Genomic DNA, 27,967 nt, shown 5'->3' with positions numbered 1-27,967 from the left:
CATCCTCTCCGACTCTCCTACCCCAGACCAGCCCCTTGTTTTGGAGGACTATGCTAACACAGGCTCCAGTTCTGCAGAGGCAGAGAAGGCTCGGGCCTCTCAGCTACTCGGCCTATCTTCTCACTTTCCTGTCCCCAAAGCATAGGCAATGGCTGGTCCACTTGTTTGCTGAATGAACAATGAAGAGCCATCCAAGTCCTTGGGTCATGGAAGAGGCTTGTCTGAGGATGCCAGGGGCCACCCCATGTCCCCACATGCCTGGCTCTGTCCTCTGTCGCTGTAGGATCGGAGACTGCTGGGGAGAGGTGAGATAAAGGAGAGAGATGATCTCTCCTGGGTCCCCAAAGAGCGCAGAGTAAAAGTGCTGGGAAGGGGAGGGGGGATGGGGACGACAGGACGCGACAAGTCTGTTGCTAGTGTTTTAGAGTGCTTGTCTAGCATGCACAAGGGTCTGGGTTTGGTCCCCAGAACCACATAAACCAGGTGTGGAGGCACGTGTATTCCCAGCACTGAGGAGGTACAATCAGGAGAATCAGAACTGTTCAAGGTCACCCCCAGCTCCAAAGCTAGCCTGGGCAACACAAGACCCTGTCTAAAACCATCAATAACAACAACAGCAACAAAACGGCAGATGGCCAACTGGAAATAATAATATTAATTAAAGTAAATCCACCTTAAAAATCATACATTTTCTTTAATTTGTAGTTTTTACATTTTATATAAGCCTATAAAATCTTGTATGATATATGCATGTATACTTGTATGATATAAAAGTAGGGGGCTGGAGAGATGGCTCAGCAGTTAAGAGGACCCAGGTTCAATTCCCAGCATCCACATGGCAGTTCACAACTGTCTGTAACACTTCTTCCGGGGAAATCTGATACCCTCCCACAGACATACATGCTGGCAAAATACCAGTACACATAAAGTAAAAATAAAATAATTTTTTTTGCCGGGCGGTGGTGGTGCACACCTTTAATCCCAGCACTCGGGAGGCAGAGGCAGGTGGATCTCTGTGAGTTTGAGGGCAGCCTGGTCTACAAAGCGAGTTCCAGGACAGTCTCCAAGACAATACAGAGAAACCCTGTCTCGAAAAACCAAAATAAAATAAAATAATTTTTTTAAAAAAGAAAGAAGTATAACTAGGAAACAAGGTAGAAGTAAAAGTAGGAGACAAAGGGGACTAATGAGAGACAGGAGGGGCAAGAAAGGGGAGGGTGTGTGTGTGTGTGTGTGTGTGTTGCCTGAATACACTTGACATGCAAAATACACTTGGGAATGTCGGGGATGTGTTCATGTGTACATGCGTACAGGTGCAATATATATGCTGTGCATGTGTTTATAGGCCAGGATTTCTTCCTCAGTTCCCCTTTGCCTTATTTTCTTCTAACTATATTATTACTATCGCTATTAGTGTGGATGGACTTTGTGAGTGTGGGTGTGACATGGCACTCACTGATCAGAGGATATCTTTGTGGGTTCGGTACTCGCCTGCCCCTTTGATATGGATTCTGTGGATGGAACTCAGGTTGTCAAGTTTGCACAGCAAGTGTCTATCTGCTGAGCCATCCTGCCGACCCTCCACCTTATTTTTTGAGAGAGGGTCTCTCATTGAATCTGGAACTTAAAGAGTTTTCTGGATAGCAAGTCCCAAGGATCCTCCTGCCCTGCCTCCCCAGTGTCAGGGTTACAGGAATACGCTGTGCTTAGCTTTTTACATGGATGCTGACGTTTGGGACTCAGGTCCTTATGCTTGCACCAACTCACATATCACCTTAGGCACCCAAAACACTCCTTAAAAAATTCCGTCAAGACAAGAGTGAGTCCTTTGGAGACAGAGGCAGGAGGATGAGGAGTTCAAGGGCAGCCTCCTTGGCTACTAAGCGAGTTCAAGGCCCTGTCTCAAAAAAACAAAACAAAACAAATCCATGAACTTAAAAAAAAAGGCAGAGGAACTGTTCTGTTCCTTATTGGGGACAGGAGGGGGTGACTAAAACCTTCAGGGGAACAGGACTCCACAGCACCCTGCCCTGAATGCTGGTGGGGGAAGCTGCTGGACTTGCTGAAGAGAGCTCCATTTAGCTTCTGAGAGTCAACTGGTTTTGATTTTGGAACAATGGTGTCACTCTAACTGTGCAGCACATGAGCTGTTGAGTGACAAATGATGTCATCAGCAACAGCCTTCATCCCTTCTACCTCCTAGGGGAGAAAGCTACTAAAAATACACCCAGTGTCCTGGGCCCCACTGCCCAGCCTGGAAAGCCTCGACCACAGGGATTATGCTGGCACACATAGGCGGAGCCTTTAGGAGACATTCCCGCTCTTCCGGCTGACTATCGTTTCTACCATATAGGACTTGCTAAGTCTTTTTTTAAAAATTTAATAAAGTGCTCAGACTTTTGATTTTCCCACTGAGGGCCTTGCTGCCTGGGGTTGAAAATGAAATCAACAACATAACATCTTGCTTGAATTTTAAGGGACATGGGCATCGGCCTGGGTAAGAGCAGGCAAACCATCAGCATGGTGACAGGATGGCAACTGTTTGTTTCGCAGCACCAGGCCCCCTTTCATGAATGCACCGAATCTAGCACTGAAAACAGCCTCTGCTCTCCATCTGTGATGCCAGAGAGGCATACGCAGCTTCCAGACCCTTGCCCTCTGCTGTCCTGGTCAATTCCTGGACTGTGGAAAATGCTTGGGACCCAAGAACTGGCTGTTGCCTTTTTGCTGACACCCAGAATCAGCAGCTGTGGCTTTTCAGAACCCTTCTGCAGGGAAAAGAAAGACACGGAAATGGTACTGACCTGGGCAGCCAGCATGTGGGAAGTGAATTGTGCTCTATGCTGGCGAGGGAAGAGCTGTGCGCACATTCGTGTGTGTGTGTGTGTGTGTGTGTGTGTGCGTGTGCGTGTGTGTGTATGCATGTGTGTGCATGTGTGTATGCATGTGTGTGTATGCATGTGTGTGTGTGTGCATGTGTGTATGCATGTGTGTATGCATGTGTGTATGCATGTGTGTGTATGCATGTGTGTATGCATGTGTGTGTATGCATGTGTGTGTATGCATGTGTGTATGCATGTGTGTGTGTCTGTGTGTGTATGCATGTGTGTATGCATGTGTGTGTATGCATGTGTGTGTGTGTGTGTATGCATGTGTGTGTGCGCACACATGGCGGGGGAGGAGCGAGGCAAAGAGGGAAGGAGGGAGAGGGAGGGAGAATGTTCATATGTGTTCCCGTGAGTCAGTGTGTCTCTGTTCCCTATGGCTCCTCCTGCCAATAACCATGCTGTATTCTCAGAGTCAAGCCTGGCCAGGCTCGCCCACCCCACCAAAGCCCAGGATCTGCCACCCCATCAGGAATGTGGGGTTATGAAATGAAAAACAGGGTTCTTTTCCAAGAGAATTGTTTTATTATTTTTCTCTCTTAATTGACTCCACATTTCTTATTCCTCACACACCCTCTGGTAGCGGATTCAGATTTGTGCAAAGCACAAGAGACTGTGCTCGCTGGAGACCTTCGGGCCAACAGCCCCTATTCCCTGACTGAGCTTGTCTGCTGTGTTCCTTACATGCTGCCTGTCCGGGCTCTGACCCCTGAGTCTGGCCCTCTGACCTCTGCCTGTCCTGGGGTATATCCAGAATGACCAGGAGGAGCAGGACCTCTGTAGTGTAGAGTGCCTGAGATGGTTATTGAAACGCCCTCATCTGCTAAGGCCACTAGATTCTTCTCCACTGCCAAACTATTCAGGGCCCTCAGCAGGTCACTGGCCAAAGAGCCTATGAGTTAAAACTGGAGCTAAGCCTCCCTGGCCTTCACAGATCGTCACTGGCAAAATGCTTGAAGGACTCTCCCATCCAACCCACTGAGCTAACACTGTGGAAGCTGCCTTGTCTTCTGGTTTAAAACCCCCCGGAGCCCCTTCCCCTGCTCCACCTAGCTTGCCTCCAGCACCCTGACATCTGACAAGCTACTTCCCACGTCTCACCCCAACCAATGCCTGCAGCTTCTACAGTAGCGGTAGTGGAGTGCTCCAGGGTGCCAGACAGGCATGTGTTGCATATAAAAACAAGGTGATGTTCTAAGTATCTAAGAATGTTGGTCCCCTGAAGTGATTCTCACTGTCTCTCTTCCTCCTCTACTCTTCCCACTGACATCTTTGCACCAGTAAGCCCAGGGACTGTTGTTGTCAGTTGGGACTCTGAACAAAAATGCCACAGTTTCTTTTCTTGCTAGAAATTACCAATACAATCTGTAGTTGAGCAAATATAGGTTCCCGTATAGTTTATAAACATGATAAGACATACAGTTTGGTAAGGAGTGGGGTGGGGCCTGTGCATTTATATATTTATATATATGTATATATTTATATTGTGTGGGTGTGTGGGTAGGGAGTGAGAATATATATATATATAAGTGGACACAGGTATAAAACTGCACCTTCTGTGTGACTCTCATTGCCAGTAAAGTTCTAAATGTCATCCTCTGGTGATCTTTCCTTTGGTGATTGGTTCTTGGACCCCAGCAAGTCTGCCAGGACTGCCTGAGACATCAGGAATGAGAGGCATTACCCCCACAGGTAGGGACTGAGGGTGGCATAGGGTTGGACTGGGCAGGTTGACTAAGTAGCCTCAGGCAAGAGCCAAGAGTGCTCTGAAACTGCTGGCTGCCCCAGCTGGCTCTGGGAGAGCTTTGTCCTGAGTTCCGCTCCTTCCCATAACAGCAGGGTCCTTAGGCCCTTCTTTCCAGATGACCAGGGTTCCACAGAGCCCAGCTTCTTCAAAGGGCACATGTCCTGTCTGTCACTACTAACGATTCGCTTTGTGTGCCTTTGACCACTGTGCTGGAGTGGCGCTGTCCTTAGGTGCTGGGCCAGGACAACCAGGCGAAGATGTACTACCCCTCCTGTCTAGAGCTGTACACTTAGAATCCACCAGGAAGGGTCCAGACTGTGGCTGAAGGCTTTAGCAGCCTTCTTCTGAAACCCAGCAGATCTTCCACTTAGGAAAAAAAAAAAGGAGAAAAGATTCTGTTCCTTGCTGGACTTGTGGCAGTGCTGGGTAATGGTGGCCTGGTCCTCAGCGGAGAGTGACCGCCAGCCCCAGTATCCAGGCCAGGAGCGAGGCCCCCAGGGAAGTGCCCGAGGAGGCCTGCTGCACCCCACTGGGGGCACGGATGGGGGTCCTGCGGGCACATTTGCCCCTCCTCTTGGGTCGAGCGGTGGGCATGATGTCGAAGCTGAGCTTGTGCTGGTAGTCAGGAGCATAGTCCTGCAGTTCAGGAAGCTGCTTCCCAGTGCTAACCTTAGAGATCTGGTTTCGGCTCCTGTGGCTGGTGCAGTTCTTGCCTGGCTTCTTGTAACCTGACCTGGAGCCAGGCAGATGGCCATGTGGGTGGCCTTTGTCCCTGGAGGCGCCATGGGATGGATGGTGCTCCTTGCGGGCGGCCCTGTCGGAGGTGGTGAGCGTGTGTGACTTGATCTGGTGCGGAGATGCTGGTCCTGTGCAGTTCCGGAAGTCCTCTGCCCTCAGCAGCTTCAGATCCTGGCCTTGCCGCAGCTCAGGGGTCGCACAGGGAACAGTCGAGCTGGAGCCTCGGAACCTCCGCAGCCATTCCCACAGGGAACGCGCCCGGCAGCCACAGTCCCAGGCATTACCATTGAGGCGAAGGAACTCCAAGGCCACCAGAGGGGCCAGACAGTCACCCGGCAGCTCAGTGAGGCTGTTGTTGAAGAGAAAGAGAGTGGTCAGCCTGTGGAGGTCATGGAAAGCCTTATGGTGGACCCACTGTAGCTGGTTCTCATGCAGCAACAACCGGTCTAGGTTCACCAGGCCCCGGAAAATGCCTTGGCCCAGGCTCCAAAGCTTGTTGCCGTGGAGAAACAAGTGACTGAGGTTGACCAGGTCCACAAAGATGTCATCTTGGAGGTACTCAATGTGGTTGTCCTGCAAGTAGAGGTACTGCAGGCTGTGCAGGCCACCGAAGATGCCCGCGGGCAGGGCGCTCAACCCACACTTATAGAGGTAGAGGGCATGAAGCTTCACCAGGCCCTGGAAGGTCTCAGGTGCCAGAGTTCGCAGCTGCCGGTTGTCTCCGAGGTCTAACTCCTCCAGATGCACAAAGCCCTCGAAGGTGTTGGGAGCAATGAAAGTGATGTTGTTGGAGTAGATCCAGAGGGTGACCATGGCGGGGCTGAAGTGGCCCTGCTGGAGGAAAGTAATGCGATTGTTCTGCAGGAAGATGCGCTCGCTGTCCTCTGGGATGCCCTCCGGGATGACAGCAAAGTTGTGTGCCTGGCAGCTGACTGTCATGGGTGCAGGGTAGCACACACAGTCTCGAGGACAGCCGTCACCCAGGGGTAGCTCCCCAGCCAGCAGCAGCAGCAGCAATTCCACACAGCACCCTGGTGGGGAGAGAGACAGAGCAACTGTGAGAGGCTGCCGGGGAAGAGAAGATGCAGGGGAGCAGAGGGTGGGAAGGGACTGGTGAACCTCCCTCTTGGCCCACAGGGGTCTGTCTGCCGTACTGTATGCAGGGGTGGCTTAGGCAAGGAGGCTGGACAGGAAATTTGGGCCCGAGGTCCGCGGTATCTCCACTCCTCTTGAACTCTGTCCTGAAGGTCTCTAATCCCCAGCCAAACACCTCTTCAGGCTGTCAGCCCTGCTGCTGGGTGGAACACATCCACGAACACAGCATGCCAGCCTTCAGCTCTGGTCTCGGCGCTGCCGCGTGCTCACCGTTAGCCGCCTTCACAAGTAATGACTCTAACAAAGCAAACATCCCATCTGGAGTCCTGAACGGTCCCTTTACTCAAATGATTCCTCAAAATAAGTAAAGCATTTCGCTCATGATACTGAAACATAGCTCAGAAGATGCTTCGTTCACATAGTGCTCTAAACTTCAAACACCCAACACCTCCCCTGTGCCTCGGTTTCCTCATTTGTTAAATAAAGTCCACAGAGCTGAACGGGTCTACACAGAAGGCATGCTTCCGTGAGTGACACCAGGGCTGACACATGAGGCTTCCCTGGGGTCTATGATACTGCCAGATCGAGGCCGCCCCCCTCCGATTCACCTTCTGTCCCTCTGCATCTCTCTGCCACGCTTGAGCTTGCCAGGCTATGGCTGTAAAACCAGGCCTTGCCTCTTGACTGTCCATAGCATTTCCTCTGTAGCTTCCCTCTAATTGGGCATTAATTAGACATTCGTTAATGGAAGATAATTCTTTTCGGATGTGCCCAGCCTGTGGTTGGGTAATAGGCCCACGCTCATTATTGAAGCAGCCTCATTATGGACGATTTCATTACCTGCCTTTTCCAGGGTCACAGCCATCCCAAGTGGCCTAGCAGGCGCGTCAAGAAGATGGGGACAGGCTCCAGGCCTATAGACGTGAACCCTGAAGGGCCAGGCAGCCATGACCTACCCCACCTCGACTGGTCTCCTGCCCCTTCTATTCCAGCTTGTTCAGCTGGGACCCCGGGGGAGCCAGGGTAACTGGGGACATATAAGCTGTGCCCAGATCATGTGGGATGAAAGAAGCTAACTTTCTGATCAACCTGCCCACCCAGGATTCCAGACTTACTCCTACTCAGGCCCAGGGGCTGCCCAGGTTCCTGGCCAAACATCCATCCAGTCACCCGCCCCCCATTCCAGACAGAAGCAGCATTGTAAGTAAGTGACAGCTCCCAGCTGTTGGGAGTTATGGGTTCCCAGAGAGTGGCAGCTGCTTCTTGTCCCCCTGTAATCACCCAGCTTCAACTGAATGTTTCCAGCACATAAAAATCATCGCACATAATTTAGTCTTTGCATAATTGGGTTCAGTTGCGTTTTCAGAGCAATTACGACCTGAGCGGCAGTGTCGGCACAGCGTAGGACCCTTTCTGGGTTGGGCCGTACTCTGCAGGTCTTCTGCAGCACTTTCAGTCACCCAGCCACTAGGCCGCATGCAGGCCGCAGCCACCTCTGCTCAATTTCCCTCTCTAAAACATGTCTAGGAGATGTTACTCTGTCAGTTTTCCTCCGTGGAGTACTGGGTGTGGCCTCCAAGCTACCACCCTCTGTTCAAGAGCTCCTACACTGCAGAAGGAGGCAAGGGCAGAAGAGCTTCCAAACCCCAGTGGGCTGGAGGGCAGCCTGCCCTGTGCCATCAGCGTTCAACCCACACTGGTTACACCACCCGCAGGCCCCCTCTAACCCCCTTGTCAGCTTGCACCCGCTCTCCTGCTCAGGCCTTCCTAGAAGGCCATTCTTGCCAGAACTTTCCCCAAGGAGTAGCCCTATCCCCGTTACCTGGAGAAAGCCCAGACTCCAGATTCAAGGACATTCATGATGCTTTTCTCCCATTTTAGGCTGAAGGAGACAGTAGAGCCTCCACTGGGGGTCCTGTGAAAATAAAGCTTTTCCTCCCGGGCCTGCAGCTGAGGCGGGTACGGGCTGTGGTGGGCTTAGCACTAATGCCATTCAACATTTGTACAGCTCATTGGAGTTTGCACAGCGCTTTTCCCTGCACCCCCAATCTGCCCTGTGCTGCGTTCTCCTGCCTGCTGTGGCTGCTCTGTGTGCACCCAGAAGAATCTGGGGGTCCCCGGGGTAGCCTTTAAGTAGGGGCTTCCAGGGAATACCAGTGCACAGGGAAGCCAGGACAGGGTTCTATTTAGGCAAAAACAAACAAACAAACAAAAAAACCAAACTGCCCCATGACTCAGGTGTGGGTCAGAAACTAGTTTATGAACGAGTGGTGGCAAGTGGGAGGGTAGATAGCAGGGCAGGGTGAAGGTAGAACTGGGGATTTTCCCTCTAAGAGGGCAACAGGAGGACAAAGGACCCTAGGCAAGACCTGATGCAGGGCCAGGCTCAGTTCCCGTTACCCCAGGGGAGAACTGGCTATCATCACTCTGATGATAGCAATGAGACCACAGGGACTGTGTGGGACACTCACTTCCTACACAGCGACGGGCTCTTCTGGAAGCATACCAATAGGATGCAGGCTCAGGGCAGCTGATCCCCATCCTTCAAGATTTTCCCACATGCCAGAGTCCATGTCAGGAAGGCTTAACTTTCCAGAACTTCCATTTCTCCCAATGGGAGGGGGCTGCTGAGGTGCTCAGCCTGGTTTGTGTGCATGCCTTTGAATGCAAGACCTTGAACGAGCTGCCCCAACTCCGGACACCCTGCCTGAACCAGCAGGTGCCAGTCCTAGGATTGTCATCCAGCAGGTTTCTTCCCAGGGAGGTAGGCACTGCATCACCGCGGCGCCTTCTGCGCCCCCTCCATGAGGCCCTTGGGAGCCCTGCCCCGCTGATTGCCTGATTAATGTACCAACAATGAGGATGGAGCCTTTGCTATGCATTTTAAGATTGCAAATTAGCAGGAAGCCAAGTCTCTGTGGAGGGGTCCTGCACCTCCCCAGCCAGACTCCTCAGGCCCCTCCTGGGCTCCTGGGCGGGGCTGCCTTCTGCTCCAGGGGGTGGAAGGGAGAAGACCCAGCTCTCCCTGCCTTCCCTCCAGGAGATGCCCTTCACTGCCTTCTGCTTCTGCTTCGCTGCTCCCAGACCTCCAGCCTCCCACGCACATGAGTTCCCCAAGCGGCTGTACAGCCTCATTCATTCCTTCTTCCATTCACATTTGCCCCTGAGAAAGCCACAGAAGCCAGTGGTGGGAGGGCCTGCCAATGAGCATCATGGCCCATTTGCATATGGGGGTGGCAATGCCCAGGTAGCTACCTGGGAAATACAGGGGAGGTTAAGGGAGGAGCCTATAAGGAAATTCTCTGCTACCCCTGGGCCACTAACCAGCACTGTTTGGTCACTGGGTCCCTGTGTGACTCCAGCAATTCCTCAACCTCCCAGAGCATTTGACCTATGAACTGGGCTGAGGGGGATCACTGCTCTGTGCAGCTGCCTTAGCTGTGAGGGGAGTCTGCTCAACCCCGAGCACATCACAGAGGACAGGCAGGCAAGGGAGCTGGCAGTGTCCTCAGATCGGCCTACTAACTCCGAATGCCTTCTACCAGGCTGAGCATGGACAGCCCCTCACTAGGTGGCCTATGAACGACCATGGGAACAGACCTGGTGGGATGGGCATCAAGGCAAAGGCAATAGAACGGCACCTGTAAAGGCACCGAGGTGGAAAAGTGGGTCTGTGCTTCCCGCACTCTCCAAGGAAGGCTGGGCTGGAGAGACCCAAGGCTGAGGTAGCCAGAGAGTGCGGCACTGGGACCAGCATCAAGAGGGCCTGTCTGCTATACCTAGACCACACAGTCCAGTGTAGTAGGGGCCCTGCAGTCCCCTGGCCACCAGAAATAGAAAAGGGACTAATGAGGAAGATCTGGCTCTGGGAGTAGGGCCTTTAGTTGAAGTTCTCATAACCCTGTGGGAGCAGCAGCACTCACAGGAGAAAACAAGGTGCCCAGAGCATCAGTGGCTGGCCACCGCTGAAGAACACAGAGGTGGGACAGACCCTGCCTTGCTTTCAGGCTGGGTCGGTAGACTCAGCTTCCTGCCCAGGACTTCACAGAGCAGCCTCAAATAGGGCCGGTCAGCTTTCTCAGGCCCAGGAGTATCAGGACAGTCACTCCAGTGTAGCACCCAAGGGGCTACCCTCCCCGCCCTTGAATAGGGCCATCCCCATGGCTAGCTTCCCCACAGCCCCTGGGCAGGTCAGTGGGTCTCTCTGAAGCTTGCAGGCTGCTCTGCCTTGTAGCCAGTCTTTCTGGCCTTCAGCCCTCCCTCCCTCCCCTGCCCCCAGCCTGGCCAGATGCTCTGAGCAATCAATGCTAACCGAATGCTCTCTGCTGCGTGGATGGCGGCCTTAGGCCAGGCCGGCTGCACTCCTGGGGCTGCTGGCGCCTCAGGCCACTTGGCACTTATGCCACTTGTGTTCTAAGCATAGGCTCCTTCCTGGCTCAGTCCTGAAGACGGGGAAGCTGGCCAGGGAACAGCTGGGCTCCCCTTCAGCAGCCTCCACTGTTGGGCAGAATGACCAACGGCCTCCTCCATGGCTGTGGAGTCAGAGGCCCAAGTTCAATCCTGGCTGCTCCTCTTAACATTTGCAGGATCCTCATTTTCCTCACCTGCAAAATGGGACAATCACTGAGCCCACAGATGCTGGTCCCCACCCACCGCTCCCACATCTCCATCTGTCTAACCGAATCCATCCAAACCGAGCCTCCCCCCCCACAGCCCCCACTTGCAGCTTCCCCGTCTTGGGTGAAGATGACCCACTCACTTGAGCTGCTCAGGGTCAACCTCAGAGCTGCAGTGGCTCCTTCCCTCAGCCCACACTCCACTCTCTGGAAATCCTGTTGGCTTAATTTTAGAATTCATCCAGCATCTATCCCCTTACCACAGCCACTACTGCTATATTCTCCCAGTAGCCTCCTGGATGGACTCTCTGTCCTCATCCTCGCCCTTACATCCTTCAACAGCAGGTAGGGAGGTCCAGGGGACGACCCAGTCAGAATACTCTGTCTCTCTGCCTAAATCCTCCATGGCTCCCATCTAACCCTAAGGTGCTCCCAGGCCTAGATCACGGCCCAGAGGCACTGCCTTTCCCTGGCTACACAGACCTCACTGCTGTCCCTCCCGTATACCAGGCACTCAGCCTCCTGGAACAGTTCCCAGTATGTGTGTGGGGTTTCTTCCCAACAAGACCACTGAAAGCAGCTGATTGTCAAGGTGCTTCTTCCCGGGAACATTTTATTCTACGGCATGGCGCCTCTTCTAACGCACAGCGCAAATCACTTGTTTACTTTCTGTCTCCTCTGTCCTGACGAGCGCATTCCCTGCACACAGTAGGCTCTCGATAACAGCGCCTTCCCAAGTCTCTGAAGAATTGAGTGATAACACTTAGAAAGCCCTGGGCTTAGAAAATCCCAAGCCCAGGACCGGCTTATGTTCAGTAAACAGCAGTTGTAATTACTCCTGGGGAGACTCGGAGCCTCCAGGATGAGAGCAGAGACCTGATCTTGGTTGTCATCAAGGTTCCTAGGTTCATCAAGGAAATGACCAAATGATGACAGCTCTGAGGACCCAACACCAGGCCTTTCCTGGGGCAGGGGCACATAGACAGTTTTGCCTGGGACTGGGGAGCTTCCCAAGGTACAGGACTTTCAGCACTAAACTGGAATAGTTCCAAACAAACCAGAACAACTTAGTCACCCTAAAGGGGGGTCAGGACAAGAGCCTCAAATAGAAAAGTCTGGATTAAAGAAGGGAGGAGGGGAGCTGGGCAGTGGTGGTACAAGCCTTCAATCTCAGCACTTGGGAGGCAGAGGCAGGTGGATCTCTGTGAGTTCGGGGCCAGCCTAGTCAACCGAGCGAGTTCCAGAACAGCCTCCAAAGCAATACAGAGAAACCTTGTCTCAGAAAGAAGAAGAAGGAGGAGGAGGAGGAGGAGGAGGAGGAGGAGGAAGAGGAGGAAGAAGAAGAGGAGGAGGAGGAGGGAGGAGGTCAGATTTGGTGGTACACACCTTTAAGCCCAGTATTCGAGAAACAGAAGCAGGGAATCTCTGAGTTCCAGACCAGTTTGGTCTACAGAGTGAGATCCAGGACAGCCACGGCTACACAGAGAAACCCTATCTTGTAAAAGCAAATAAATACATAAGAAAAAATAATCCTAGGGAAAAAAGAAGCAAGGGAGGGACCACGGACGCCTATGTTAATATACCAGCACACTGTGGCTCAGTACCTGTAGTCTGTAGTCTGGACTCGGCAAAGCATGAGTGAGCTGTGGATACCGGAGCATTACACTTATGTGCATGTCTGTGTAGATGTGTACCTGAGGTGTTTATGTGCTCACACGCATTGGCCTGCATGTTCACAGATGTAGACATAGTTCGTATGCAAGACATTCGCATCTGCTTGAGTATACATAAACTCACATCTATCTCTAGAGACCCAGGGTGACAGCCCAGACCCCCTTTATCCTGCAGCACCTCAGGCAAGGCACCCCAGGAGAAGCAGCACATACTGGGGCTGGGGATGGCGCTGAGGTGTCTTATTTTGGTCCTCACCAGCTCTTTGCCTTCAGTCCTTGCTCTCCTCTTCATATTCTGAATCAAACAGGACCTGCAAGCTCTCCCTGTACCAGGATCCCTCTCAGCTGAGAAGTGGGCAGCTCCCTGTTGGAATAACCTTTTGGCTTTTGTCTGCCTGGGCTGGTCCCTTCAAACAGGCCTGACTGCCAGCACCATGCTAATTGGACTGACAACTTCTCCTGAGAGCAATTTGGGGTCTCCCATATCCTACCCATCAGGCCTCACTTCCTTGCCTGCAGGGGTATACTGTAGTGGGTGGGGCTGCAGGCTACCCTGTGCAGCTCTGTATTAAGGCACTACCCCCAATTTATGAGCCATCCCAGTGGGAGCCCATTTCATCTGGGCAACTCCAGATGGGCCATAAAATCTCCCTGAGCCTGTCTGGGCACCTCAAATTCCCGGGCCTCAGAAGGCTACATGGGAGATGGTGTCACTTATATTAGCAAAGGATACTGTCCCCAGGCTGCCAAGACATCCTGGCAGTATTCACCCCAAATCAGGATGGTCCCAGAATCCAGAGTTCTAACAGAGCATGTGCTGAGAGGTACTCAACCCAGGGCTAAGATTCTTGGAAGGCATCCTGCTTTCTACTCTGCCAGTTCATAATCCCCACCTCTGCCTAACAGCTTTCTGTGGGAGATGCGAGGCTCACGGACACTTCTCCCAGCATCCCTCACCCACACTCCCAGTTCATAACGTGTATCCTCACGCCCTCATGTCAATCAACCCTACTGCTTGGTTTGAGGGCCCTAGGTTGGGGCTGTGGGTTTCTCTCCCTCTTACCACCACCAACACCATTTCCTCCTTCCCTTCTTCTTTTTTTTTTATACAGGATCTCATGTAGCCAGGGAAGGCCCTAACCTCCTTTTGAACACTTGATTCTTCTGCCACCATTCTGGAATTATGAGCATGTGCTACCATGCCCTGGAGGTAGGGCTACAGGGTTCTTTTTTTTATTTTTTAATTTTTTATTTTTTGGTTTTTCGAGACAGGGTTTCTCTGTGGCTTTGGAGACTAACCTGGACCTAGCTTTTGTAGAGCAGGCTGGTTTTGAACTCTCAGAGATCCACCTGCCTCTGCCTCCCGAGTGCTGGGATTAATGTCGTGCGCCACCACCTCCCAGTCAAGGGCTGCAGGGTTCTGAGCATTCATCCTTCTCAGGAGGTTTCCAGGACTTGCCTCCTGCCCAACAATCTTGTGGAGCCAACTTGCCACTCCCCACAAACAACAGCAAATTGTAGGTGTGTGTAGCAGGGCATGGGACCTTTGAAGGAGTTGGCAACTATCTATGGATATGGGGGGTTCCAGAGGCATGCAGGTTCCAGAGGGAGCTAGGGGGTGAGGTGGGGGAGGAGGTATGCAGGGGAGCGGTGCTTCCAAAGCCTGAGCAACAAATGAAGAGAGGCAGCTCTCTGCTAGGAGTCCTTGTTTCCAGCCAGGGAGAGCTACCCCTCCCTGGCTGTCAGTGAAGGGCATTCAGGACTGACATGCAGGCTCTGAGTATAGCCTGCACCTGGTGACCACCCTGTTCTGCACCTTCCACATTGTGGGGAGAGGATGGGTTCATGGTTGTCTCTGAAACATTAGGAGACACAGCTCCTTCACCCATGGGTCCTCCATTGTGTCTGGGTAGGGGTGGGAGGGGAGATACAGAAAGACCAAATTAAGTTCTGGAAGCACAAAGAGCTGAAACCTAAAGGATAAGAATGAGGAACAGGGGCTGGCAATGTGGCTTCATTGGAGAGTGTTTGCTTAGAAGGCATAAAGTCTTGGGTTCAAATCCCAGGAGCACATAAGCCAAGTGTGACGAGGAACGCCTGCAGAAGTTCAAGATCATTCTTGGCTACAAAGCAAGTTTAAGGCGAGCCCGAGATCCATGAGACCCTGTCTCAAGAAGAGGGAGGGGGGGGAGGAAGGGTAAGAGGAAGAAAAACAAAGAACAAGGATAAACCGAGGAACAGCTTCATAGAGAATGGCTGGTACAATGGTCCTGGGGCAGGACTGTGTTTCATAGAGAATGGCTGGTACAATGGTCCTGGGGCAGGACTGTGTTTCATAGAGAATGGCTGGTACAATGGTCCTGGGGCAGGACTGTGTTTCATAGAGAATGGCTGGTACAATGGTCCTGGGGCAGGACTGTGCTAGGCACAGACGAGGGAAAGGAGGAGGGACGAGACTAGAGAGATAGGAGCCAGAGGCTGAAGGGAGGTGATGCGGCTGTCCTCGACAGGTTGATCAGGGCAAGACAGGCAGTAAGGAGGCCCGCAGGTACAGCCTGTGTGAGATGTTGTGACGTCCCAGTGGCAGAAAGCAATGGGCAGCATGGAGAATCGTTTAGGATGCCATCCAGTTGAGCCTCTGGAGTTATGGGAGCGCTGGGAGGACCATGATGGCTCTACCAGGTACCGCTGTGAGCCTGAAGGAGCCTAGGAAGCAGTCTTGGGGACATGTGAAGTCTGAGTGGCCTCAGAGATGCAGTGGTAACAGCTGCACAGCATAGGAACCCAGAGGAGGCGGGGCACCTGGGAGCCATCGACATGGGGACGGCATTTAGTCCATGAGAATGGATGAAGTCATGTAGGATCGTCAAGAGAGAAGATGCAGTGATGGTGTGGCCGTTTAAGGAGGGCAGAAGCAACCTTGGAGAAGACAGTGTCCCCGAAGCCCAGGGTTTCCAGGAGGAATCGATGTGTCGATGGCCGCTGAGTGAGAGCTGTACACTGAAGCAGCAGACTGATCAGCCATGGAGAGGGACCAGTGGCAAGCTCGCATCCAGGAGAAGACAGAGAAGGACAAATGAGAATGAAGGGGAGGGGAGGAAGACAATGGCACTGGGGCAACCAGGACACGGGAGGATGTGTTGGGATAACAAGTGCCCCAGAGTTTCCATGGCTGCCAGCAGCAAAGGCTAGCCAAACAAAGATGAGGGAGGGCTCGGTGTGGGAAGTTGGGTCAGAAGAGCATCCTTGACCCAGGACACTCCTGGGAAAAGATACAGAGACAGACCAGCTGCTGGCTCTGTCTATGCTTACTTCAAGTGACAGGCTACTCACATTTCATTGGCCAACATCATGCATGTGGCCTTGCCTGGCATTATGGGACAGGGGTGACTCCTCTTGGGGGACACAGGGAGCAAGGAGTGTCTGTGGACACCAAGAGCACACTCACACATGGAGCTCTGACATTAAGTGGTTGGAGAAACAGGAAGGACCTTGTGGGGGTGTGGGTCAAGGGCAGCTATTTTTTCTTTTTTTAGCTTTTTAAAATTATAGTTTTTATCTCGAATCGCTGCACAGTAATTGTACATATTTATGGGGTACAGCCTGACATTTCAATACATGTATACAATGTATGATGATCAGGGCAATTAGCAAACCCATCGCCTCGAATGTTTATCGTTTCTTTGTGTTGGGAGCATCCAAAATCCTCTCTACTAGCTATTTTGAAATTTACAATTAATTGACAAGCACAGATACCCTACTGTGCAACAGAACATTAGAAGTTACTCTTACCCACACCCCACTGCACTGGGCACCCATTAACCACTCTCCATCTCCCACACCCTCCCAGTGTTTGTTTTTTTGAGATGGAAGAAATAGAGCTGGTTCTCATGCCAACAAGCATGATTCAGGAGGACAGAAACTGTCAGAGAGAAACTGAAACAGGAGGCCTGAAAGGGCAGAAAACAGGGGGAGACAGGAATGCCTGCTCCCAGTAATGGAGGACCACAGCATACACAGAGATGGCAATAGAGTTAGCCTTGACAGATTCTATTTTCTCCATGAAGCTGGAGGGCTCTTCTGCTGAGGCTGGAGACAGAGATGAGGGTGGGAGTCTGAGGCAAAAGACACACACACACACACCACACACACACACACACACACACACACACCTGGTGTTCCTGGTGAGTCAGCTCCTCTGGTTACCTGAGGGCCCTCTGCAGGAGGGTAGGAGCTGTCAGGAGCTCCAGACAGCCTGATCTTGCCTTTCTCTGGGGATATTAGATATTAGGTGTAGCAAGAGGCAGGGAAGAGTCACTTAAGGGTGGGGTTTCCAGTGAGTCTGCATAGTTGAAGGGCCAGAAGTTTGAAAGCATTCCCAAAGATGCCTTTCCAATCCCACCTGACTCGTCCTCCCATCAAATGCTTCATGCCTCCTTTTGGACTCTAGCGTTCTAGCTTGTGTTCTAGGACAAATGACAGCTAGGCTCTCCAGGCCCCACTCCTCATGCCTCTCTCCTTTGATTCCCACACAGATTCTCCTCACTTCCTTCAGAGCCCAATGGGCACCTCAGGTACTTACTCTGTTTCCAGCCGCCTCCCCGACCTGCTGCCCTGAGGGGTGCATGTTCCCCAGGGGCCCACAACCGCCCATCCTCAGGCCCAAGGCCTGGGACACCTGAGCCAGGTCACAGCACAGGCTTCCTGGTGGTCTCCAAGTCCTTTTACCTATCCAGTTTTCCTTTAAAGTCATCCATCACTATTTACTTTCATCTTAAAATAATACTTGCCAGTTGTGGGGAAATGTAAAATGTATAGAAGTAAAAAAGACGGGGGAAAAATCACTACATTCCCATTACCCTTGACAACCGTTGACAGGTCCTTGCTGAACCCTCAATAGCTCCTTCATTTATATAGGGCTGTATAAAATTTAAATAAAATTTTTATTTAAAGAAATAAAGTTGAGATCGTGTTATATAGGCAGCCCTCTGCTTCCACCCAGCTGCGCAGCCCTGTGCTGTGGGTCCTGAGGGAGCCCTTCGAGAGGAATGGTCTCTGCCCCAGGGCAGTGGGGAAATCAGCTCTCATCAATCAGCCAGGACCAGGTACCTAGACACAGAAGGGAGAAGGATGGAGTTAACAGGCAAGAGTTCTGGAGACTGCAGATGATCTTGCTTTGTGCATACATTATAATTTATTTATCTCTGAAACATTTATGTCTCTCATTTTTTACTGCTATAAATTATCATAGCTGAGCTGGGCATTGTGGTACAAGATCTCTAACCCTAGCAGTTGGGAGACAGAGGCAGGAGGATCTTTAATTTGCGGCTAGTCCCGGCTACAGAGTAATTTCAAGACTGGACTACACAGTCTGTCACAAAAAAAACAAACAAAAAGTCATGGCAAGACCCAAAGAAGAGATGGCTCAGCTGTTAAGAGTATTGGGGCCGGGCGTTAGTGGCGCACGCCTTTAATCCCAGCACTCTGGAGGCAGAGGCAGGTGGATCTCTGTGAGTTCGAGGCCAGCCTGGTCTACAGAGAGAGTTCCAGGACAGCCTCCAAAACAATACAGAGAAACCCTGTCTCAAAAACCAAAAAATAAATTAAAAAAATAGAGTATTGGTTGTTCTTCCAGAAGCCCTGGGTTCAATTCCCAGGACCCACAAGGTGGTTCACAACCCTCTGCAACTTCAGTTCCAAGGGGTATGATACTCTGTCTGACTTCCAAGGACACCATGAACACAAATGGTACACATACCTGCAGGCAGGCAAAATACCCGTACACATAAAATTAATAATAAAAAATACTTTAAATTAGCTGGGTGGTGGTGGCACACACCTTTGATCCCAGCACTTGGGAGGCGGAGCAGGTGGATTTGAATTCAAGGCTAGCCTGGTACAGAGCAAAATGGAGACTCATGCCGCTAGCTCCCCAGTACTTGGGAGGCAAGACTATCAGGTCCTAGACCACCATGGGCTACATGAAACCCTGTTTCAAATTAAAACAAAACAAAAAAGTCAGGGCGGAAACTGGTGGTATTTGTTGAGTCCTGAGAGGCAAGGCTAGCGGGAAGCTGTGGGACTGGGATGAACGAAGCCACCCTCTCTATATGTCAGGGGCTTGTGATTTATTACTGTGTCGATGGATCTATTAATTCTTTAAGGTCAGCTAAATTAAATTAAATAACACTGAAATCAACTTCTTTGTTCAAATTCCTGATCTTTCTTTAGACCAATTTCATTGAGCCCAAGTCCCCTTGATGGACACTGACAAGTTACCTCCTAGAAAGTTTAGCTTACAGCCTTCAGCCTTAAGATCTGTACGAAAGAAGTCCCCAGCCACAGGGACTTTTAGAGTCAGCCCTTCCTGCTGGTTGCCTTCTCATCCCGAGAGCTACTCAGAGGTGCCAAGGGCTTTGCCTTGGAGACAGTGGACCGAAGCATGTGTTGAACAGCCATGTGCATCTCAGGGATACTCACATTCACTTCCTGAATAGCCCTCCCAAATCATTTCAAAGATGATCATGTCTCCATCTTACCAGTAAGAACAATGACGCTCAACACACTGCAGCCATTTGCCCAGGATGGGAGAACTATTATGATCCAAACAAGATGGACCTGGCATCCATAGTGGGAAGGCTAGACGGCTCTTTAGGGGCATCGCTCACTCAGAGAAGAGACCCTCTCTCAGCATCACCCTCTCTGGGACTGCCCGCTTGCTCCCCTGTGGACATCCTCCCTCCTCCCCATCTCCATTATTTACTTCCACTCCTTAGGCTTCAGGCTCAGGAGGCTGGAGAAAGGACAGGCAGATGGGGAAGGAAGTGGAAATTCTGTGTAATACCCTTGTCTGTATCACAAAACTTGTCTTAAGTGCCGGCCCCAGGGATTCGCTGGGGTTGGTATGACAGAGGTGGGCCTGAAGGTCAGATTAAATTGGACTAGTAACCCCCAGAGGGATCCTTGAAAGAGGCTGCTGAAGAAAGAGTTTCCGGCAGGGACTCGGTGGTTGAGGCGGGCAGCGGCTGCATGCAAGGCTGACCTGGCCAGGTCAAGCCTGCTTAGCGGGGCCTGGCAGTGACAGGTCTGGGTTCACAGGAAACCTGAAATCTTTTGCCTTTTTCTCCCAGTAATGAGTTGGTATAAAAATGGATCTTGAATAAAATTGTCTGCAGTTTTCAAATTTCAAAATGCATTAGTCAAAATATATCAAATTTCCATGTACTGGCTTACCACCTGCTCTAAGTGGGTTCCCTTTCAGCTGGAATACATTGAAATATGAATCACCCCCTAAGAGGCAAAGGGGATCAGTTCTGGGCTCTACTAGATCCACACAACCACCCTTCATTCAATGATAACATTTATTTCCTGGGTGGCCCAGAACCTTGGCCACTCCCATCAATCTCAAATTCCTAACCCAAGCCCTTACGCTCTGTTCAGCCTTTGCAGCAAATGGCAGGAGCAGCTGATTCATACCCTCCAGCCTCTAGTGACCAGCTACTGTGATCACCCAGCCTCACCAGGAAGACGGGCCTGCTACCCTATGCCTGATGGCAACTCTGACTTCATTGGCTCATGGGTGTTTGTTTGAGACAGGATCTCACATAGTCCAGGCTGGCCTTGCACTCATGAAGTCCCTGTCCCTTCTGAAAACACTTCATTCTCCATTTCAGAAGCATGGCTTTGCCGCTTCCGTCCGTCCTGCTGGCTGCTGCTACTTAGTGTGCTCTTCCTTGAACTCTACGTACCCCCATTCTCTAGGCCTGAGCCCAGCTCCTCTCCCCTGTAGTCACACTGGTCCCCAGGTGAACCCACAGGAACCATCTCTGTGGAGCCAGGTCTGATGCTAGGCTTCAGGTTCACAATAGGCCACTAGCGTGTCCACCAATGTCACCACACGGCTACCTAACCAACAGCTCAGGCCCACCACATCCTCAGCCTGTTTCCTAGCAGGCCTCCCCATCCCAGAGGCTGAGGAAGTCGTGCACTTGGCTGCTCAGGTTGAAAATGCAGAGGCTATTTCCCGTTTCTCCCTTTCTTTCATCCTCTTTTTCTTTGATCCCCTAGGCCTCCTGATTTCCCCCAAAATATATCCCACACGCAATTCTCTGTCCTCACCGCACCCACTGTCACCTCTCTGACCCTACAATCTTCCCTAACAGATCTTCTGTTTTTATTTTCGCCCCATCAATCGCCCCACAATCTACACCACAGCCAGAAATATTTTGGAAAATAGTGAAGTATGGGACTGGGTGCAGTTCAGTGCTACAGCACTCGCCTTACATATGCAATGCTCTGGCTTGGTCCTCAGCACCACGAAACAAAAGGAAACTATAATCACGTTACTATCCTATTTGCAATCTTCTAGTGGCTTCCCCTTGCACCATAATAAAATTCAACCTCTTATTAGTTCACCATGTCCTCTCCAGCATCATCCTGAGCCTGCCCCAGCACTAGCCACACCCCTGGCAATAGCCACACCCCTGGTACTAGCCACACCCCTGGCAATAGCCACACCCCTGGTACTAGCCACACCCCTGGCACTAGCCACACTCCTGGTGCTAGCCACTCTAGGTCAGAGCAAGCTTTGGTGCCTTGGAAGTTTGGCTTTGCTTTATTCTAAAGTTCACACATACTTCCTACATGTAAACCCTAAAATTTGCCATTTGAAAGCACACGGTAGTGGCATGGAGTGCATTCACAGCACTGTGCCGGTCACTGCTATTATCTAGTTCTGGAATATTTCCCTTACCACAAAGGGAGAGCACATGTCCATTAGCAGTCACCCCCATACTCCCTCCCCCAACCCCTGGCAGCCACGAATCTCCTTTAAGTCTCAGTGGATTTGCCTGCTTCTGAACAGTTCATGCAATCAGAATCACATAACATTTACTTCGGAGTTTTAACGCTGGCTCTTTCTACAAGGCCACTTGTCCAGGCAGGGCCTTTGTAGGGCCATCTCTGTTTTGGCAGCCAGGTCTCAGATCACACATCACCTCCCTGTCTTAGAACACCCTCTTCCTGCCCCCAGCCACTCTTGATTTCATAAGAACTCCACCAGCACGCCACACTCCGAGAGCACCTGGTTTAATTATGTGCTTCTGTGTTCCCAGTCCCCAGGACAGTGCTGGGCCCTCAACAATTACTGGTGGTCCGACAGCGCCAACACGCTGTCTATTGCTCTACACAGCCATCTACCACACCCAGATGACGAGGGGAGGAAGCAACACTTCTGGAGCATGGAAGGGCAGGGAGGAAAACCTCAGATGTAGGTCAGCCTCAGTCAGGGTGCACAGAGGATTGGGAGAGCTTCTGAATTAGAAGGAAGTACCTGGGCAAGTCCAGAGGCTGGGAGAGAGCATGCCAGTTAGGAGCCATAGGCAGTTTTCAACCTGGCCCTTTGTTTCATTTGCCTCCTGCACAGGGGCGACATCATAGGTCTCAGAGTTGGGCTGATACACATAAAAGATACAGCAGAGAGAGGATGGAGTCTCTTTTGTTTGTCTGTTTCTTCTCCACTGCAGTGTACCCTACACCCACGGCCCTAACATGTGCACTACCTCACAGAAACAGAGACAAGAGACTAGGTCCCAGCTGCTTTTACATCATTCTACAAACAGCTTTTAGAAACACGGGAAGATGGCCAGGGGGAGGGGAGTGTGCATTACAAGCAACCGCAGCTGTATTCCAGGAGTCAGAGAGGGTGGCAGTCTTTGGAGCTGCTTTCCCAGGAGATTTGAAGGGCCAGGAGAGGCCTGGGACAAGCCCACCCCCCCACCCCATCAGCTCTCTTTATCTGTCTTGGCCGAGCCACCAGCTCCTCTGGGCACAGAGATGTCTGTGCGTCCACTGTTCTTTATTTCTCCTGATTGAATCAAGCCCAGCTGGTCTGGGCCCTGTGGCTCTAGAAGTCCAGCTGAGTTCCCAGGAGGAGAGGCCCTTCTCCAAAGCCAGAAGGCTCAGAAGGGCAAATTCAATTGTGTACAAGGCAGGAGCCATTAACCTGTCTGTGGACTGCGGCACCCCACCGCGCTCCCTGCTCCCCCTGCCAGCCACCTCTGTGGAATCCTATCCCACCAGGTCCTAGGCTGCACCCCTCCTCTCTCCTCTCTGTTCACTCAGGCCCCTCGACCCAGAATGGAGTTTAGGCTAAGGAGGACAAGAAACCCGTGGGAAAGTGACTGGTGCACCTCACGGGCCAGAGGGGCTGGATGCAGGTAGGGCCATTTGAATACAGGGTTCTGGGCTCTCAAGTGCCCAGCACATGACCCAAAGCTGTGCTTCCCAGGGTCGTTGAAATATGGCCTGGAACTCACAGAGATACAATGGTTCTGCCTTCCGAGTGCTGAGAGTAAAGGTGTGCACTACCACTGCCTGGCTGAGATGGGGTTTTGGTTTTTTGTTTGTTTGGTTGGTTGGTTTTGGTTTTTTGAGACAGGGTTTCTCTGTAGCTTTGGAGCCTGTCCTGGAACTCCCTCTGTAGACCAGGCTGGTCTCTAACTCACAGAGATCCCCCTGCCTCTGCCCGCCCCCCCCCCCCCCAGTGCTGGGTCTAAAGATGTGCGCCACCAACGCCCGGCCAAGGGCACTTTTTAATGACTTATTTTTTATTCCTTTTATTTATTTATTTAAATTAGAAACAACCTTACTTCACATGTCAATCCCAACTCCCTCTCCCTACCCTCCTCCCCTGCCCCCCCAGTCCTCTCCAATCCCCACCCCATCCTCCCCTTACAGTTACTGCTTCTTCCTCTACGGCAGGCAATGACCACTGTAGATGCTGCCGTGGCCGCTTCAGTGGCTGGCACTGTCGTGGGGACGTCAGGGAAGGGGCCTTCCAGTCCAGGTATTAGGAACCCGGGATGCAGCTCTTGAGTGGAGAGGGAATGGAAGCCCTGAGGGAGACAGCTGGAGAAGTCCCCAGAGCTGAGCAAAGGGCTAAGCCGGGAAAGAACGGACGACAGGACGAGGGTGCAGCGGCGGTTGATGGCTGGCCAGCACGAGAACGACCCTGGGTTCTATCCCAGTAGAGAAGAGAGGGCGCACAGTCAGACAGGACCTGGGGCAGGGCAGACCTGGTGATATGAGGGTGCCCAGCTGGGGCTGAGGAACCCACCAGAAGTTTCTACCTGAGAATGAGGCCAGAGAGGCTGTGGGGGACAGCTTGTGCTGCAGTGGGGAGTTTTGGGTAGTGCCATTTGGGGATAAGCTGAAGGTCTGATGGGGAAAGGAGGACATGTCCTGAGACTGCTGGGCAGGCCAGGCTGGGGCCACAGCTGGCCTTTTTGTTGTCTTTCATACCTCCATGGAAGGGTAGGACAGGCAGAGGACCCTAAGGAAGTCTGAGTGACCCTCAAGGACCCAAAGGGGCATTGGTTTAGAGTGGTCGGGCCTGAGCTTATCCCATGGTGAGTCTCTGAATTCACCTTCCTAGTAAGACCCCCCCACCCCTGCTCCCCCAGTCCTGGCCTTGCCCTCAGCCCTGCCTCACAGGCAAGTTCAAGTCTTCAGCCCCAGGGACGTCTTCTCTCACATGGGTGTGGCTCCTCAGGCCCCAGTCCAGGAAGGGACGACTTGTGGATTTCCCACTTAAAGCTGGAGGCAGGTTTTCAAGCTCTTCTCTCTGGCTCCGGCCTCCCACTAGGAGCAGGCCTGCTCGTTTACGCAGTCCCGATCGTGGGCATCTCAGGAGCTAATGAATGATCCGCACTTCGGCTCAGGTCAGCAGCCCCTGCCAACTTCCTCGGTCCCCTCTTGATGGCTCATTATTCCAGTATTCCCAGGAGACGGATGGAATTTTTTTCCGCCATCGCCTAATTACATTCCAGCTCAACGTGAGACGTTGACATGTGTCCAATCCACACATGATTCCCAATAAGCCTGAGAATGTTCCCACAGAGGGTGTGAATGGGATGTTTTAATCTTGAAGCGTATGTGGAGCTATTTCCTGGGGGGGGGGGCTCCAATGAAAGCCCCTCTCCTGTCAGAAGCAAGCAACCATGCCTGGGTAGCCACAGAAGTATGTGTGAGACTGCAACAAGGTGGCCGAAAGTCACTGCAAGGAGAAGTGGGGGTGGGGGGGTGAGGGGTGGGAGGTGTGGAAAGCTGTTTTCTGAGGGTCTGTCACCAGGACAGGAGGAGACTCTGATGGTCTCCAAGGTACACCCAGGAGCTCCTACACAGGATTCCTCTCCCATGCTAAGTGGAGTTTCTCAACGTGTCCCAGCCCCGGGGAATCCTTGGGATGGGGAACACAAGTTCTGTCTTTACAGACCTGTCTTGTGTGGCCCTGAGGCTTGGGTACATCCCTGTCTGTGAGCCAGAGGACACCAACTCCAGGTGCAAAAGGTCCTGGTTCCTGTTGTCTCCCAGTAACGGAAACTTAGAGCCACTGCCTGTCCCTTGCTTATTTTAGCTGGGCCCAGCTTTCCACAAGCCCAGTGCCGGCTTTACCACTTTTTGTTATGCTCAGTGGCCTTTCCCACCCTGAGCTAACTCCTCCCCTCCTCTGCGTCCTCACCCATCTCTCTCAGGCTTCAAGCTTTCTGTCACTCATCTCTTCTCATATGCTAACAGATTTCCATCTGAAACAATGTGGCCAGGTAAGGGTACAGGTGGCAGCCTGGAAGCCAGGCCCATCCAAGGCCCCTGGGTTCCAGCCACTCCACCTTGGAAGGGGTGGAGTGGGGCTCTGGTTATCATGTCTTTGGATTTACCAGAGGTTGGTTTAAGGATTTGTATATACAATTGTTTAACACCGTATTCAACAAATAAAGAAAACAAAAACCAAACACCATGTGGGCAAACACCACTCCATCTATAGTGTGGATTCCGCCTGAGGCCATGCTTGCCTGACAGCTGACAGAAATGCTTACTGTGCCCCCTCTGAGCTCACACGAGCTCCTTCCTCCCCTCCCCCACTACCGGAGGCTCCTTTGTAGGCCTGCTCCAGTCACTTCCATTGAACAACAAAACCCTGCAGAACTGAAATCTCAGGACTTCCTCTCCCCATCCCTTCAGGGGAAGCTAGCTGATACCCTCTGCTGCCTCTCTAAGCCTTGCACTCTGGAGTGAGTCTGCTTCTCAAGCATAAACCCTGGTTGGCACCAATACCCCATTTCCAGTTTCCAATTTGCCTCAAGTGTCATGGAGGTAAAAACTCCTTTAAAAGCTCCTTCTCCTAGAGCTGCTCCAACTGTCTCAGGCACCTCTTCCCTTTCTCTTTTTACCAGCAGCCCTCAGGGGAAGGTGGGGATGCCACATCCTATATATATACTAATGACTGCAAAGCCACCTCCCTCTTACTCTTCTGACTCCAGATCTGTAACAAATGGTTTATATGTGTGTCCTGGGGAGGGCGGGGTCTCCCTGACTTACCCTCTCCTCTAAGCGCCTCCCTCTCCCCCAGTCACATTCTAGAAACCACCAGCAGTTTAGTCTTCCAGAGCCTGGGACTCTGCATTCTCTTGGTCCAGTAACCTGCACTTCCGGTACTTTCTCCTGACAATGCAGCTGCTTCCTCACTCATTTCCTGTGTTCACCCTGTTCTCCTCCATCTTCTCCCAGTGTTTCTGGAACCTGGCTCTGATGACATCACTCTCAATACCTGTGACTTTCTGCTCAGGACCCTGGCCTCAGCCAACACCCACTTATAGGGCCAACACCCCAATAGCAGGCTGTTGCAGTGCACGTGCCGAGTTCTCGCCTATCTGCTGCCTTGGGTAATGCTGCCTCTTCCATCTGGGATACTCACTCCTCCTTCCCTGATCCACCTGAATAGCTATTATGCTGTGGTTGGTTTTTGTTTGTTTGTTTGTTTTCCAAGACATAGTTTCTCTGTGTAGCCCTGGCTATTCTGGAGTGAGCTCTGTACACCAGACTAGCCTCAGAAATCCACCTGCTTCTGCCTCCTGAGTGCTAGGATTAAAGGCGTGTGCCAGCTGGGGGCTGGAGAGATGGCTCACTGGTTAAGAGCACTGACTGCTCTTCCAGAGGACCCAGGTTTCATTCCCAGCATCCATACGGCAGCTCACAATGTCTATGATTCCAGTTCCAGGGGATCTGACACCCTCACACAGACACGAAGACAAAACCACCAATGCATATAAAATAAAAACAAATACTTTTTTTAAAAAGGTCTGTGCCAGCACCACCAAGCTTTGAATAACTATTCTTTAAACTTGGCCTGAGCCAAAGGCATTCTCCTCCCTTTGGGCCTACCCAGACACTGTGTTCATGCAATATGGTCTCAAGATTGTCAGTTTTTGTGGAGATCTCCATAGGCAAGTGAGAGACTAAATAGACAAATGAATACTGCCAGACCATGTGCAAAAATAACACTGGGAGCCAGGCAGTGGTGGTGCACTCCTTTAATCCCAGCACTCAGGAGGCAGAGACAAGCAGATGGATCTCTGTGAGTTTAAGGCCAGCCTGGTCTACAGCGCAAGTGTCAGGACAGCTAGGGCTACACAAAGAAACCCTGTCTCGAGAAACTAAACTAAACAAAACAGTTGGATTCACAGTCTGTGGCAACCAACAGAGGAAACAAGCCTAGTTCTCTACAGTGACCAGCCTAAGAGGCCAGCTTGATAGCTGTAAGTTAGACTACCAGGCTATGAAGCAACTCAGAAAGCCAGACAGCTGCCTTGTGATAATTGGCTCAAACCAGACAGATCTTCACTAAGTTCCTCCATTTTTGTTCTGCTTCCAACTTGGGACAGCTAGAGAAACGGAGCACTGATAGCATTGGGTTTCCAGCTTCAACTTCACCTACCTACAGCTTCTCCATGTTAGCTGCCTCCAGTGAGAGCTTACCAAATACCTTTTCCACCCCTCTGTCTGCCTTTGGCTCTGATAAAATGCAAGTGACAGCAGCCGCCCCCTGGCTACAACCTGCTTTGACTAAAAAGCTTTTATTCTTTGATTTGTTATTCTTCATTTATTACCATCCATGTAACAAGCCTTGCTGAAGGTAATGGTTTGTGATGCTTTGAATATGGCTTGTACCAACCAAAACTCATGGTGAGACCTGGTCCCCAATGATGGAGGCAGCCTGTAATAGGAATAGTTCCAGTCATGAAGGCAGAAGTCTCTAGGATAGGCTAATAATGCCTTTCTCATGGAGCTGAATTCTTGCTGTCACAGGACTGGGTTGGTTACTACAAGCACAAGTTGTAATAAAGCAAAGCAGGCTCTCATGTTCTTTCACATGTG

At 51.6% G+C, this 27,967-nt stretch overlaps 1 protein-coding gene across 1 annotated transcript in view; it reads right to left on the bottom strand.

Moving 5' to 3' along the window:
- Positions 1 to 3,390: 3,390 nt before the first annotated feature.
- The window catches only part of Rtn4rl1 (reticulon 4 receptor like 1), a 74,941-nt gene continuing 50,364 nt past the window's right edge, over positions 3,391 to 27,967 (bottom strand). Inside the window, exon 2 of the mRNA XM_005067400.4 lies at positions 3,391 to 6,401. Coding sequence (XP_005067457.1) covers positions 5,077 to 6,401 — 1,325 coding nt within the window. The 3' untranslated portion in view covers positions 3,391 to 5,076. The remainder of the gene's footprint in view (positions 6,402 to 27,967) is intronic.

This window comes from Mesocricetus auratus, unplaced genomic scaffold (assembly GCF_017639785.1).
Source record: "Mesocricetus auratus isolate SY011 unplaced genomic scaffold, BCM_Maur_2.0 Super-Scaffold_100007, whole genome shotgun sequence".
Taxonomy (NCBI): Eukaryota; Metazoa; Chordata; class Mammalia; order Rodentia; family Cricetidae; genus Mesocricetus; species Mesocricetus auratus.
This window is presented reverse-complemented; position numbering and strand designations above follow the sequence as displayed.